Here is a 13,964-nt window from a genome sequence, read left to right as displayed (position 1 = left end):
GATACGCAAAGCTACGGTCCCAGCGAGGTAATGTCGGCGTTTTTCATCTAACGACTCGTTACACACACAGGCGGGGATATCTTGTTGCATCATATTCTACTTTGCGCGCTTCTCAGGGACATACACTGGGGATTTATGGGATGGCTTCAATGATTTATTTTTGCATGTTTGGTATTGGCTATACCGTTGTTTGCAACCGGGTAGATGCTCTCCACACATTGGCGTCGGTAATTATTCCCCTCAAAGTATGGTAGTTGGAACATAGGAAATAAAAATCTCTTTGAAAAATGCCTACCCTGTTGTCGAATAATCGGTACGAATTCGAGACGCGGTTGATTGTGACTAGATGTCAAGACATGACCTTTCGATATAGGCGAGTGATCAACCTCTGTCTCAATTTTTGGTCGCGTGAATAACAACTAAACTTGCAAGAGGAGGTAACGTGAGTGGGTGTCTCGTGGACGCGTGGTATTGGAAACTGTTGGGAGGTTTCGAGCCCCGTGAGGACATCGAATCAATGAGACATCATAGGCGGGGAAAGACTCCTGTTGGGTTGACTATCGCAAGCATGGTCTTCCTACGTTGCAGTGAGTGATCTAGGGCTCCGGCTGTGTCAGCTCATCATGCGACTTGGTAAGCGCCAACGAAACAGATATCTTGAACAGAGTCAAGATACGAGTACGTTTCAGAGCAAGGTTGCTATTATTGACGCATGGCCAACAAGGGAACAGCAACTACTAAGTCCAAAGGAGTCGGAAGCGGCACTCACGACATCTGCCGGCATCCCTCATGGGGCCCCTGTCCGGGCCTCCTGCACCGTCGCGCAAGTCGGCGCCGGCCGGGACAAGACGAGACGAGGGCCCGGGGCCGGCTCGCCGCCGTCGCTCCCGAATACGGAAGGGCCGCGACGTCAGCCCACAAGCGGGGTGCGTATGAGGCGCGGCGGTCGATGATCGGAGCGATCCGGGGCGGTTGGTGGTTAAGACTACGCTTTTTTTCATGAGAACGACTGGGGCTTTTGGGAATTGTCAGGGGCTTGGAAGCTTTGTTGGGCGAATTGAAGGTTTAGAATCTTTTAAGCTCTTACAGGTGATGGTTATTGTTGTTAGTGACAGTGACTTGCAACCAGATGCTGCAGACATCCACTGATTAGATAACACAGTCTCAGCGAGGTTCTTCGTACATGATGGCAGCCTCAAGTTCTTGCGATAAAGAAACGAGTATTGGGGATGTAACCCGGGCATGTAGCGGATCATTGCTTGAAGGATCTCCTTGGAGAAACACAAACAACACCCTTGCGAGAGTCCGGCTCGAACTCGACCAGCATGTGAAAGCGAACGCCCATTGCCAACAGCTCCCCAGGGTCGCGAAAGAGAAGAAAGAGGAATTGACCAATGGCCTAAATGGCCTTATTCATCGAGGTCCCTGAATATGATCCGAGCATCGTTACACCAGATGGCCGGTAAAAGGCACGGCTCATGGGCAAAGGAAAAAGACCATCCTCTTATTCGGAACATGGCGAGGAGATGGGCAAAAGGCGGCCAATCACTGTCACGGCTGACAACTCATCAGGCCATTTCTAAAGGTGTACGTGGTTAGAGACCCAGCACTGCAATGAGCCGCAAGGACAAGGACCAGGAGGCCGTTAGTGGATCAATTTGAGGAGGTGAACTTTTCGACCCTCAAGTTCGGGCGGTATTAGGAATGCGATCACGAGCAATTGGTCCTGGAGAAGTTGGCTGGTAGGCATTGAAGCATGGCAGAAGTATCATCTGCAGTGATCGAGTTTATGTAAGCCACGAAGCTTGCTCCAGCGACGGATGCAAGTCAAAACTGGGCGGGGGAGATGGATAAGAATGCGAAAAAGGAGGGACGAGATCTCAATTTAACAGAGATACGAATACGAATCCGCACACACCAACCAATCAGACTCTGAATCGGCCCTGATTGAGGTATCCACCTGCCAGGCACAGAGTTGCAGGTCCCGTCACCCACTCGCCACAGCAGCGGACACTACAGGCGGAGGGTGCTGCAGAGCGAACTCCTACAGGGGGACGAGCCCACTAACTCCCGAGAGTGTCTAGGCGGTGTGCCGTGCTGTGGCTAGGAACCTTCTGTGCCTTCCAAGTGATTGCCGCTCGGCAGGTGGGTGGGGTCCCCAACTGATCCTCTCCTTCCCCCCTGGTCGGAAAAAAACGTCAGGGTCTGGCGCAATTACATATCAGTTAATCTCCTTCGCCGTCTTCTTCTCTCTTGTTTTCCCTATCGGTCTCTTCTTTTCAAGGACTCGTCGTTGGGAATTGTGCTCTCCCTGACGTTTAAGGCGATCATCTCCCTCCTCTTTCTCTCCCTTCTTCTCCAGAGCCGCTCTCAACAGCAACAACCCTTCTATTCCTCCCGTCCTCCCTCAACCATGGGACTCCTCCACGAGATCGCGGGCCACCCGCTCGCCCAGCAGTTCCAAGAGCTTCCCCTGGGCCAGCAGGTCGGCATTGGCTTTGGTGCCATTGTCGTCCTCTCTGTTATCCTCAATGTCCTCAGCCAGATCCTCTTCGTCAACCCCAACGAGCCCCCCATGGTGTTCCACTGGTTCCCATTCATTGGAAGCACTGTCACCTACGGAATGGACCCCCCTCGCTTCTTCAAGGAGAACCGCGCCAAGGTGAGTCTAGACGAGCTATAGTCTTTCAATTGAGAGGAAACTTGGCTCCTGGCAGCAAATATGCTTGCCAGTAGTACAGATATAGAGAGCAATGTTAGCTAACTTCGCGATTCAGTTCGGCGATGTCTTCACCTTTGTCCTCCTCGGCAAGAAAACCACCGTTGCCGTGGGCCCCTCCGGAAACGACTTTATTCTCAACGGAAAGCTCAAGGACGTTTGCGCTGAGGAGATTTACACTGTTCTCACCACTCCCGTCTTTGGCAAGGATGTTGTCTACGACTGCCCCAACGCCAAGCTCATGGAGCAGAAGAAGGTGAGAGATAACGATATCCGCATTCCATGACTGAATGCTAAGACATCCTATGATAGTTCATGAAGATCGCTCTTACCACCGAGGCCTTCCGATCCTACGTCCCCATCATCTCTGGCGAGGTGCGCGACTACTTCAAGAAGAGCGCCGACTTCAAGGGCAAGACCGGCATCGTCGATATCCCCAAGAAGATGGCCGAGATCACCATTTTCACCGCCTCCCACGCCCTCCAGGGCAGTGTCATCCGTAGCAAGTTTGACGAGTCCCTCGCCGCTCTTTACCACGACCTCGATATGGGCTTCACCCCCATCAACTTCATGCTTCACTGGGCTCCTCTCCCCTGGAACCGCAAGCGTGACCACGCTCAGCGAACCGTCGCCAAGATCTACATGGACACCATCAAGGAGCGCCGCGCCCAGGACAACGATGACACCGAGCACGACATGATGAAGCATCTCATGAACTCGACCTACAAGAACGGCACCCCTGTCCCCGACCACGAGGTCGCCCATATGATGATTGCCCTCCTCATGGCCGGCCAGCACTCTTCCTCTTCCACCAGCTCTTGGATCATGCTCCGTCTCGCCCAGTACCCCCACATCATGGAGGAGCTCTACCAGGAGCAGGTCAAGGCTCTCGGTGCCGACCTCCCCCCTCTGAAGTTTGAGGATCTTGCCAAGCTCCCTCTCAACCAGGCCATCATCAAGGAGACTCTCCGCCTCCACGCCCCTATCCACTCTATCATGCGCGCCGTCAAGTCCCCCATGCCCGTTCCCGGAACCAAGTATGTTATCCCGACCTCCCACACTCTCCTGGCCGCCCCCGGTGTCAGCGCTTCCGACCCTGCCTACTTCCCCAACCCCGATGAGTGGGACCCTCACCGATGGGAGGCCGGTTCGCCTAACGCCCCTACCATTGTCCGCAACAACGCCGATGAGGAGGAGAAGATCGACTACGGATACGGCCTTGTCAGCAAGGGCTCCGCTTCTCCCTACCTGCCCTTCGGTGCCGGTCGTCATCGCTGCATCGGCGAGCACTTCGCCAACGCGCAACTGCAGACCATTGTGGCCGAGGTTGTCCGTGAGTTCAAGTTCAGCAACGTCGACGGCGGCAACACTCTTATCGGCACCGACTATGCCTCGCTCTTCTCGCGACCCCTGGAGCCTGCCAACATTCGCTGGGAGAGACGCCAGTAGATTCGAAATCTGACAGAAATGATGAGAGAATACGAACACCACTTGTATATACGCGGCAATGCGATGGGCGTGTTGAGGAGTTGAGTGCATAATGATTGGTCTGGGTTAAAAAAAGAACTCATTTGCCATGCAATGCCGGCAAAGCTCTGGCAATAGACTTATACATATTTAATAAGAAATGGTTAAACTGACGTATTTTTGGTTTGCTTATTGTTTTTCATATTGTTGGTGGTTTTTGGAATGAGATGATGTGTGTCTTGAATGAACTTGGCTTGGAAATGTGAGCTAGCCCCCGCTCAGACGGGAGTCTCCGTCAATGACGATTACTAGGGACAAGTTGATGGCTGTTGATGGTTTCATACCTGCCAGCAACATTCTCACACATTCTAAGCAGATCTTGCTTCTACTCTCGCGGCTTCATCCCAGATACATTCTCCGTCCTAATCAGCTTATTAAGGTTTCAATTTCTTTCATCCCGACAAAGGTCATCCTCAACTTACTTATAGTCCCTTAATGGAAGGCAAGCCTATCTACTGAAGACACCATGAGCGAGTCATATGGTCCTCTTGTTCGCCTTTGGGGCATCCACCCATCGAAACTCCCACCTGCAGGAGCCAAAACTGAGGACCTCAAGGTCCTTCTCGGCTCGATCCTCCTCGAGGCTCTCCCCTTCATCAGTTCCGTACCATCCGAAGGTCCATCCGCAGATGATACCACAGAGCTACGCAGTCCTACCGAGCTATGGAAGCACAAGTCAACAAAGACATTTGACGGATCTACGGCTCCTGTGCATCTCTTTGAGCGCACTGTCGACTCTGAAACCCTTGACGCACTTGCCCAGACTCATTCGTCGCTTGGCATCAAGGCAGGCAATATTCAGTCAGAAACTTGGGCATTGCGGCGGAGCACTCACGTTGGGAAGAAGGAAGAGGGGACTGCGGATTGGGATGAGTTTTTGAGGTGTTTCAAAGAGGAGCATGCAGAGGCGGAAACGGCCTTTACACCGAGCGTCTTGAGCTCGTCAAGGCTGCAGGAGTGGGATTGTAAAGGGATTGAGGTCGAAGTCGAGGGCACGACATGGACAGACTGGACGCTTCGTCGCGAAGAGGCGGTTCATCAGCTCCCTGGCCCTCTTACTCGCCGCGTTTTTCCCGTCCTGCAGGCCACAACCTCGTTAAAGGGGCAAAGGGAATTCCTTGTAGTCCAGATCGCCATGCAGGCAGGCGATGACGCTGATGAATCTTCGCATAAGGGTACAGTGCCAGCAGCGTACACGAGTATCGAGAGGGTGAGGGAGTTGGCGGATGGGAGGATAGAGTGGGTGATGGGGACGGCGTCTGACGCGAGAGGTCTGGTGCCCATGTGGGTGCAGAAGTTGGGCTTGGCGGGACAGATTGCGAAGGACGTGGGCATGTTTCTGCGATGGATTGCAAAGGAGAGGAAGAAGGGAAAGGATGCTCAAGTTATCGGGGATTTGGAGTAGGAGAGAGATTCAGTGGGATGCAGTGATAGGAGGAGTCTACTTGTTGTACAAGGTCTGGAGGTTGAATTCAAAGTATCAACTAGGTGAATATCCTGTAGTTAATTGTATATCTATTCCTACGTCTGCATCCACGTTGAGATTCTCTGGGCCTTTATTACCAACCAGCGAGAAAGACATCCATTTTGTCAACACACTTGATGGTGATGTGTCGTCTGTGGGGTGCCTTCCCTCAACGGTGTAAGTGGGTTTCATGAGCTCCTTCCTCTCCCACGCCCCTTCACCTCTTGCCACAGGCAGGTAGCTGGATGCCTCTTTCCTCCATCACCGACTGTAGATAAAGAGCTTGCTCCTGTTCCCCAAGCCTCATTAAAACTTACCTTCTTCAACCACCTTCACACTGGATTCTTTTCCTCTCGTCCATCTCACTTGAATCCACCCAACCTGCTTCATCAAACACATTGGCAACCATCACAACATCCTTGTCATTGACAGTCTCCTCACATAGCAGAGCCTCACCTCCAAGATGGACCTCTATCGCCGCCGCTCCGACCCCGTGGTGCAGCTTCCTGTCTCCCCTGAACCAAGCCAGTCCCAGTATCGCCACCCCCTCTTATCCTCATTACCACTGCCCGCGAACCCCGCAAACCAGACAACCAGATCAACCAACAAGCTTGAGGCGAAGGCCCAAGCTCTGTGTAGCATGACCTTTGAGCTCAACCTTCGTAACCTTAACACACATGCCCTGCGCCTCGAGCGTAATATCCAGCGCCTCGCCATCAAGACTGCCGACGATCAAGATTTCAGACGCGAGAATGAAGCTACCCTGGCAAAATATATGCGAGAGGTTGAAGCTGTCAAGATACACTTGGCTCAATACGGCGACAAACCCCTCGTGACCCGGGCTGATATTGCCAAGCTGCAGCAAGAGATACTTCAAGAAGTTGCGGAATGGAAGGCGGAGCTGGATGATATCAGAGCGCAACTCGATGCTCTGAGGGATCAAAACCGACAATTCGCTCTGAGGGATCGAAACCTATTTGAAAAGATCAAGGAGATGCTGGGCAGCAACCAAACGCCAGATGCTCTTATGCCCTCTGCCCCCTCCCCTCCCTCTGCCACTCGGACTCTGCCAGCCCGGCAGTCAAACCCGAGAATGGAGACTCGTGCGATGCGTCGAGAAAGGTTGGATGTCGTCGTCCTCAATCGACAACAACGCAAGTATCTCCAATCTGCCAAAGTACCGTTGCCGGTTGCTAACTTGGATCCAGAGCTTGCCCTTTCGTCGGAACATGAATACCGAATTACTGAGGCCATCAACTCGACCAAACGCTGGAACCGAGAGCACAAAGTAACCAAGTGTTCAGACCCCGAGTTCATTGCCAATTATCTTATGAAGCAAGGGCGACGCGACCCTGGCATTGCCAAGGTGCTTCAACGGGCGATCCAGAAACGAGCTTTCCAGGCTATCAAGATGGAAACTGGCGAGCCATGGCGTCCTCATGATCTCACAGAGCTCTGCCACAGCGTGGCTTGGCGGGATGTGATTGATACAGCGACGGAGGTATTGGTCACCAAGAAACACCGAACTGTGCAATTGTTGGCGCAGATGTGAAGCGGATTTGTTCGTACAAGGAGTTGATGAGACCTGGCGATGAAAATGAGCATCTTTTCCAAGGAGTCAAGAAGAATGGCGGTAGAAGAACATGTAACAAGGAATTTCGGACAGGTGTGATGGAGATGGGCGAGATATTGTTCTAGGACCATGAGGGGGGAATACGTATTAATGTTGATGGAATTGAAAGTGGTATTTCTAAGTCGATAATCAAACATCCCCTTTCCCAAACCTTGGGAGACACCGTACGCCATTCTCCAATCGTGTAGCCTGTTTCCCGGTATGACAATATGCCACGGGTAGAGTGCATAGCCTGTATAAGTCCGCCTTCCATGATGCTTGTTCTCCATCTAGTCATCGGTCTCGATGCCAATGGAGGAATTCTTGAGCTCAATCTCCGACTTGAGCTGCTTGATGGTCTGCTCGATACGAGTACGCAGAATCTTGTTTTGGGTGCGAGCCAGCTCAGCCTGCTTGTTGGCCAGCTGCTTCTTGAGGTCATTGATAATATCCTTGACTCCCTGCTCTTCATCGCGCTGGGCACGGGCATCATCATCCAGGTCCTCGTCGTCGTCGTCATCGTCGTCATCATCAGAGACCTCTTCAGACTCGTCTGCCTCGATGCTCTCCTGGATGGCCGCCGGGGTGTTGACCTGTGTCGTTGTGAGAGGCGTCGGCGCATCCATGCCGGTTGCGGGGGTCTCGGCAAACAAATCGTCGGCAAAGGCGGCCTCGAGGTCGGCCTCGAGATCGTTGTCTTCGCCAAACACGTCCTGGCTCTGGAAGTAGTCCATGCCGTCGTCCATCTCGCCCTCGGCGTCCTCTTCTGCTCCGTACTCGTCCTCCTCCTGTTGTCTCTCGTCGACCCACTCCCATCGCGTTGAACCCGCCTTGGCGTCCTCGGCCAGCAAGCGCTCGACCTCTGCCTCCTTGTCCTCGATTTCTTTACGGCTGATGGTCTTTGCAAATCTTCGGTTGACACAATCGTGCATGGGTGGTGTTAGACCGTGCGGCCATCGGAAGTGCTGGTCAATCATGGACGGTAAAGGCACCTGCCTAGCTTCGGCTTCATTAGAGACCTTTTGGAAAACGAGGAGCATCTGGCAGATATCGGCCGACTTGAGAAACGATTTGCGATCCCATGTCTTCATGGCCTCTGTAATAGTAGGTAGATCGACCATGACGGCGGCAAAGGGTTGGCCCTTGACTGTCATGACGGCGCGCCGCGTGTCCTCCTCAAAGAACTTGAGCTGGACGTCGGCTCCTCCCTGGGCGCGCGCGACGCCCATCTTTCCATTTTCCATGCACTGTCGCACATATTCGCAGTGCTCTCCTGGCGGCATCCGCAGCACAAACTGTTCCTCGATCGAAGGGTCCTTCTCACGATCGCTGGCCTCCGAATCGTAGCCGTCTCCTGGCGGGTGTACGGGGGCGCGCCCTTTGGGTTTCACGACCAGCGTGGGCGTGACGCCCGACTTTGACGGCTTGAGCTTGATCTTTGTTGCCAGGTGCTGTTGGGACGAGGCAGCGAGGGGGAGATCGTCGTCCAGCTCGTCGTGGGCGCGCTTCTTGCTCTCCACGAGCTTCTGGGTCGGCTTGGTCTGCCTGCCGGCCTTTGTCTTTGGCGGCGGAGGCTCCGCGGGCGTCGTCGGCTGCGACTTGCCAATCTTGAGCTTGACCTTGCGAGGGCCGCTGCCCTCTGTGGGAGTCGCTGCGGCGGAGGGGGTCTTCTTGGTCTTGGCCTCGACGAAGGATGAGGACCGGCTCACGTTGATCTTGAGACGGGGCTTCGGGGGCGCTGCAGGCGCAGCATCGGAACCGGGTGCTGAGCCAGACATGGCGGCGACGGGGGAGCTCTAGGCTTGTGGGGGATCGTGAACGAGGCTGGCTGTGATGAGCTTCTCTGCTCGGCGCAGAGCAAGGTGGATATGTCGAAGAGCTATCGCGATTCGGTTGGTCGGTGGTGTCTCGATCGCGTCACAAGTAGAATAAAAAGTAGAAGGCCTCAGCAAGGCGAGGCGATGCTGAGAGAGTGGCCAAATGCCGTGATCAATGTATCAATGTTGGAGCTCATGTGAATGAAGCACGATGGGAGTTTGTGGATTGGGACGAGTCCAAAGTCGAGCCGCGCCTGCTCCTGCGCGGAACAATGATGATGAGCGCAGAGTCTAGTGGCTTGGACCCGCTTTTATCCGCTTTGGTGCTTGAACAATTGAATGTGAATTTCATTCATAACTTGACAAACACATGCGGTTTCCCAAGTGCTTGCATAGGAATATTAGCTGGAAATTCATCTGTATTCGAGACTCACTAGCAATTACTCATTTTCTAGCAAATAGTTGAATACGTTAGGAGCTAATATGTTGAGAAAGAGTGCTACTTGCACTAGTCTAGCTCACAACTTACATGAAGCAACCAAGAGGCTCATCAACTGAAAAGAGGGTAATGGTTTGAAATTTAGAATATCTGCTTCTAGAGGACTCTTGTCCAACATGTTCAAGTGCTTTTTCCAAAAAGTAAAAGAATAAAAAGAGAAAAGATCGGTATCATGCTGCTTTCCAGAATCAACGCCGACCAACGCCACCCAATGCCTGCCTCGCCTCATGAAAAATGACGGTGGATTATGAACTCAACGATGGACGAGAAGGAATTGTCGAACCCTTCTCCAATGTCTGGGTGACTGTCATCACCAGTCAATGCCAGTCCACCCATACGATCCATCCACGTTCTTCCAACCACCCTTCTCCATGCCGTCTTCCCATCCCATCATGACGGCTAGCAGGCGGCATCCCATGGCGCTCACTGCGCACACAATCTTGTCGCTGGACTCAGAGAGCACAGCAAGGTCCATCATGTACGCACGCCCAATGAGGCTTCGCAATCTCAGCGTTTCCTCTGATGGTGGCGCCATGTGTCTGGCTTCTTCGTTTACGCCCTGAACGTTGACTCCGGCAGGGGCTTCGGCAGCATTGTTCTTGCTGTCAACGCCCAGGTTCCAGAACATGGCAGCAAAGAATCCGCCCTCCCAGCCAAACGTCTTTTCAACAAAGTTGTGGAGCAGCTCCGAGCTGCCGTGCGCCTGGTCGATGGCTCCTTTCGAGGCCAGGCGGATTCGGTCCTGAGAGAGGATGACGTTTGAAAACTGGGGCTCTTCCCGCACTGTTGGGTCGTCAGAAGCAAGCAGGGTGATGTAGTGGCGCTGTTTGGGATCCTCGAGTTCGGATGCGTTGTAGTGTTCGTCCACAAACTGTTCCACCTGCTTGAGGAAAACTTCGGCTGGGATGTAGTTGTCGCGATATTGGAATTCGAGCGGATGCTGGTCACCATGGCGAATGTGAAGACCGACAATGGGCGCACGAGTGGTGAGTGTGTCTCCCATCTTGGCCTTGGCCTGAAGACCAACTATACGGTTATCGACATAAGCCTGGTCATCCTCGCTCAAGGAGAAAAGATCCTCGAATCCAGTGCGTGCCAGTTGGAAGAGGTCCTTGACGGGGTTGTCGGTGCCGGCAATACGGTGGTGCTTGGCCAACAGCGCGGGGAAGACTTCCCTTGCTGTAGCCGCCGAGACGACTAGGTGACGGGCCTGGAAGGGGCAAGGAACCATGTGGTGTCGTGGAGGGGGTCGGCAATCGGGAACAGGAGGGGCGTCGAAGATCTCAGTATAGGGACCATAAGCCCAGCGGGAGTCGACGATGAAAAAGTCTCGGCCTTGCTGCTTGGCGAGTCCGTAGAAAGTCCACAGCATCATGAGCGTGTTCCCAAGGCCAGCATCGGAAGTCTCAAGTACAAAAGTCATGGAGCTCTCGCAAACAGGCTTATACTTCATGTGCTTCTTATCCAACCCAACGAACTTGCCCTTGCCCCTAGTCCGCATTCCCTTGCCGGGTGGCAGCAGACCGGACCTCTCAGCCTCGTAAATGTCGACAAAATAGTCGTCTCGGGCATCATAGTTCACGATCTCCTGCTCGGTGATAGGAGCCTTACGGTGGAGGTCTCGGGCTCGCGAAGACACTTCTCGGCACTGGCTACCCATCTCGGCGTATTGTTCCATGGTCAGGGGGAAATCATGCTTTGGAGGAATAGAAATAGTCCACTTGGAGCGGCCCTTGTTGTCACTGATGAGGATAGGAGTCGGGAAGTCAGGCAGATCGTATTGTCCAACCATCTCAAACTCCTCCTGGCCAAAGTAAGGCCAGACGGCGGCGGGAATGACATCAGGGTTCTGGAAGGCCAGTCCCATGACATAGATAATCGAAAGCAGCGCTCCGAGGAGGAAGAGTCGTCGAAACACTCGGCTCGGCCGAGTAACCAGGATCTGACTCGAAGTCCTCTTCGGGGGTCGAGGCACCAGTGCAGGAAGAGCTGGGGAAGGTGGCGGAGAGAAGAGAAGGTGGTTGAAGCTGAATCTTGAAGTGGTAGAAGAAAGAGGTCCACGATCCTGAGCGTTGTAAGAGCCAGCTCGGCGAAGGTTCAGCGCCGGCGGCACCACCAGCATCTTGGATTGACTCGGGGCCGACATGATGAATTCGTTTATAAATGAGTGTGAGTGAACCAAACAATCAAGTTTGGACGGTTGAATGGGAGTCGAAGATCGAAGATCAAGGAAAGCTCAGAGGCGTTGTAAGATAAGAAGGTCAGGATTCCGGAGACGGCAAACCAGGTCGTTCTCGAAGGGAGATCTCTGACTGTAAAGGAGTGACAAGAAAGAATTGAGGTTGTATATCCGATGCGGGCTTCAAGCCGTTGGTGCAACCGGAGCAAACACGGGTCGAATTGCTGATAATGGAGAAAGACGGGAGCTTAGTGTCGTCCGCGCCGATGCTCAGACAATGGAAGATAGAAGGTCGGATACAGCGGGAGTCGTCGTCATGAACGGGATCGGGTCATCAATTCGTTTCGCAAGCCCATCCAGCGGTTTGTTTGCTACAAGAGGCGAGAAGCAGAAGCGTCCAGTCGGACACACACGAGTCGTTCGTTTTGTTGGGTAGAAAAAGGGCGGTCCAGAAAAGATCACCGAGTAGGCGACGGAGAAATAGGACGGGGGTTGGAAGGAGCGTATGAAGAAGTAGATCAAAAAGGGCGGTTATGGTGAAATGAAGACGTCAAGCCTCCAGGCCGCGCATGAGAGAAATGAAGCCAAAAGCAGGTGAGAAGAGAAAGGAAGAGAACAAGGTCTCAAGTCCCCAACGTGTATGGATATTGGATGTTGGTCAAGAGTGGAAGGAAGAAATCTGGCGAGTCCGTCCCAAGATGGGGCTGGCAGGGAGCATCCCGGATGGGAAGGAACCTCCGAGGCATGGTCTGCTTCGAGATGCTCTAGCCCAAAGTGACCTCACTCAGATCCATGGATTATAGTGCCAGTAAAGCTAACGCGTGAGCCGTCATCATGTCACCTATGTTATCTGACGCCGCAGACAAGGCGTGACAATACCTCCTCCTTTGAATGGCTTAGTCGCGTCGAGAGGCGCGATCCAACTCTTACATGGACATGTCACCGCTAGCCTCAATCCTCGAGTATCCTACACGCCAAATGACCTCCAACTAATCTACACATGCACTCCGGTCCTCAGGCCATATCACCAAGTAATCAAGGCTAGACCCGTGAACGATGTCGTGGGGCGTGACTACAGCTGAGCAGCAACACCAAAAGGGAGTAGCCGTCGCAGGTTGATTGCGCAGGGGGCGGATGGCTATCGTGTACAGCTCAGCGCACAGACTTAGGCAAGAAAGAGATGTTTCTCCCGCCGTCACAGCATCGACGCCAGGCCGTGATCGGGAGACACTGCATGTTGCGTTTTCCCGGCAATCAAACGTCGCCGACTGTTACAGACAGACATTCGACCGGGATGCTGTCGATCATCAAGTTTGCCCACTAACCCGATGGCAAACACCAGCGCGAATGCAACTTTGTCAGCGGCAACCGAAACAGACCTCCCCTCCGCTCTTCCTATCTCTGAGTTGTCATGGGCTCACATCACCTCGAACCTTCGTCCTCGACAACGACTCTCGCTGACCCCGGTCCCGCGCTTCTGCAAGGTACAGCTCCTGGCTAATCTTGGCGGGGGACTTTCAACTTTGGCTAATTTCTAGACCTGTTTCACATTGGGCAATTCTCAACGGTCTGGGCCAATCAGCGGGCGTCCTACTCTTGGTCCATCCAACAGCGCTCCCCCAATTTCAACGACATTGTTGACGGCTGGAAGCTCTCTTTCATCTCAACTCTGTCCGATGGCCTATTCGAGGTTCTCCAAACGGTGTTTATAGTCGTAACAGCCACCATGAAGAAGAAGCCATCACCAACAACACATCCGTACTCCCTGTAACACTACCCACCCAATCACACATCTTGTACCCTCCCTCCCACCTCCCGTGTTTCGTCCTTGTCCCAGCAAACACGACTCGCTTCCTTGCATAAACCATGTGCCAACCTTTTCCGTGCCCGACTGTCTCGCCATCTGCGTCCCAGTTCATGCTACAGATACTCTCCGCATCAGCCATCTCCCGTTCCAGCATCATCCATGTCTGCCCATCATCGTGCTGTAATCCCTCCTCCGAGTTTCAACACCCACCCACTGCCTCTTCAAGATATGGTTGTTTGCATTCACCGACATGGGCCTGGTGAAACCAAGCGAGCCAAAACCTTGGTCTCCGAACCATCGTGACATCCATGACAAGCCAAGCCTCACTCACTTTGCTCT

The 13,964-nt window shown here is 53.4% G+C and overlaps 5 protein-coding genes across 5 annotated transcripts; 3 read left to right on the top strand and 2 right to left on the bottom strand.

The window, feature by feature from the left end:
* Nucleotides 1-2,413: 2,413 nt before the first annotated feature.
* On the top strand, nt 2,414-4,168 carry NCS54_00085400 (Hypothetical protein; the record flags this gene model as incomplete). Its single annotated transcript, XM_053146491.1, has 3 exons — nt 2,414-2,662; nt 2,778-2,975; nt 3,032-4,168. 3 exons carry the CDS (start codon nt 2,414-2,416, stop codon nt 4,166-4,168), a joined length of 1,584 nt encoding a protein of 527 aa, XP_053002466.1.
* A 544-nt stretch (nt 4,169-4,712) lies between these two features.
* NCS54_00085300 (DUF3074 domain-containing protein) lies at nt 4,713-5,651 on the top strand (the record flags this gene model as incomplete). Its single annotated transcript, XM_053146490.1, has 1 exon — nt 4,713-5,651. One exon carries the CDS (start codon nt 4,713-4,715, stop codon nt 5,649-5,651), a length of 939 nt encoding a protein of 312 aa, XP_053002465.1.
* Nucleotides 5,652-6,174: 523 nt separating this feature from the next.
* NCS54_00085200 (Hypothetical protein) lies at nt 6,175-7,263 on the top strand (the record flags this gene model as incomplete). The annotated part of the gene is made up of 1 exon (XM_053146489.1): nt 6,175-7,263. One exon carries the CDS (start codon nt 6,175-6,177, stop codon nt 7,261-7,263), a length of 1,089 nt encoding a protein of 362 aa, XP_053002464.1.
* Nucleotides 7,264-7,613: 350 nt separating this feature from the next.
* NCS54_00085100 (TAFII55-N domain-containing protein) lies at nt 7,614-9,101 on the bottom strand (the record flags this gene model as incomplete). Its single annotated transcript, XM_053146488.1, has 1 exon — nt 7,614-9,101. The coding sequence occupies one exon, from the start codon at nt 9,099-9,101 to the stop codon at nt 7,614-7,616; it is 1,488 nt and encodes a 495-aa protein (XP_053002463.1).
* Nucleotides 9,102-9,949: 848 nt separating this feature from the next.
* On the bottom strand, nt 9,950-11,785 carry NCS54_00085000 (Hypothetical protein; the record flags this gene model as incomplete). The annotated part of the gene is made up of 1 exon (XM_053146487.1): nt 9,950-11,785. One exon carries the CDS (start codon nt 11,783-11,785, stop codon nt 9,950-9,952), a length of 1,836 nt encoding a protein of 611 aa, XP_053002462.1.
* Between the last annotated feature and the right edge of the window lie 2,179 nt (nt 11,786-13,964).

The sequence above is a fragment of the Fusarium falciforme genome, chromosome 1 (assembly GCF_026873545.1).
Source record: "Fusarium falciforme chromosome 1, complete sequence".
In the NCBI taxonomy this organism is placed as follows: Eukaryota; Fungi; Ascomycota; class Sordariomycetes; order Hypocreales; family Nectriaceae; genus Fusarium; species Fusarium falciforme.
This window is presented reverse-complemented; position numbering and strand designations above follow the sequence as displayed.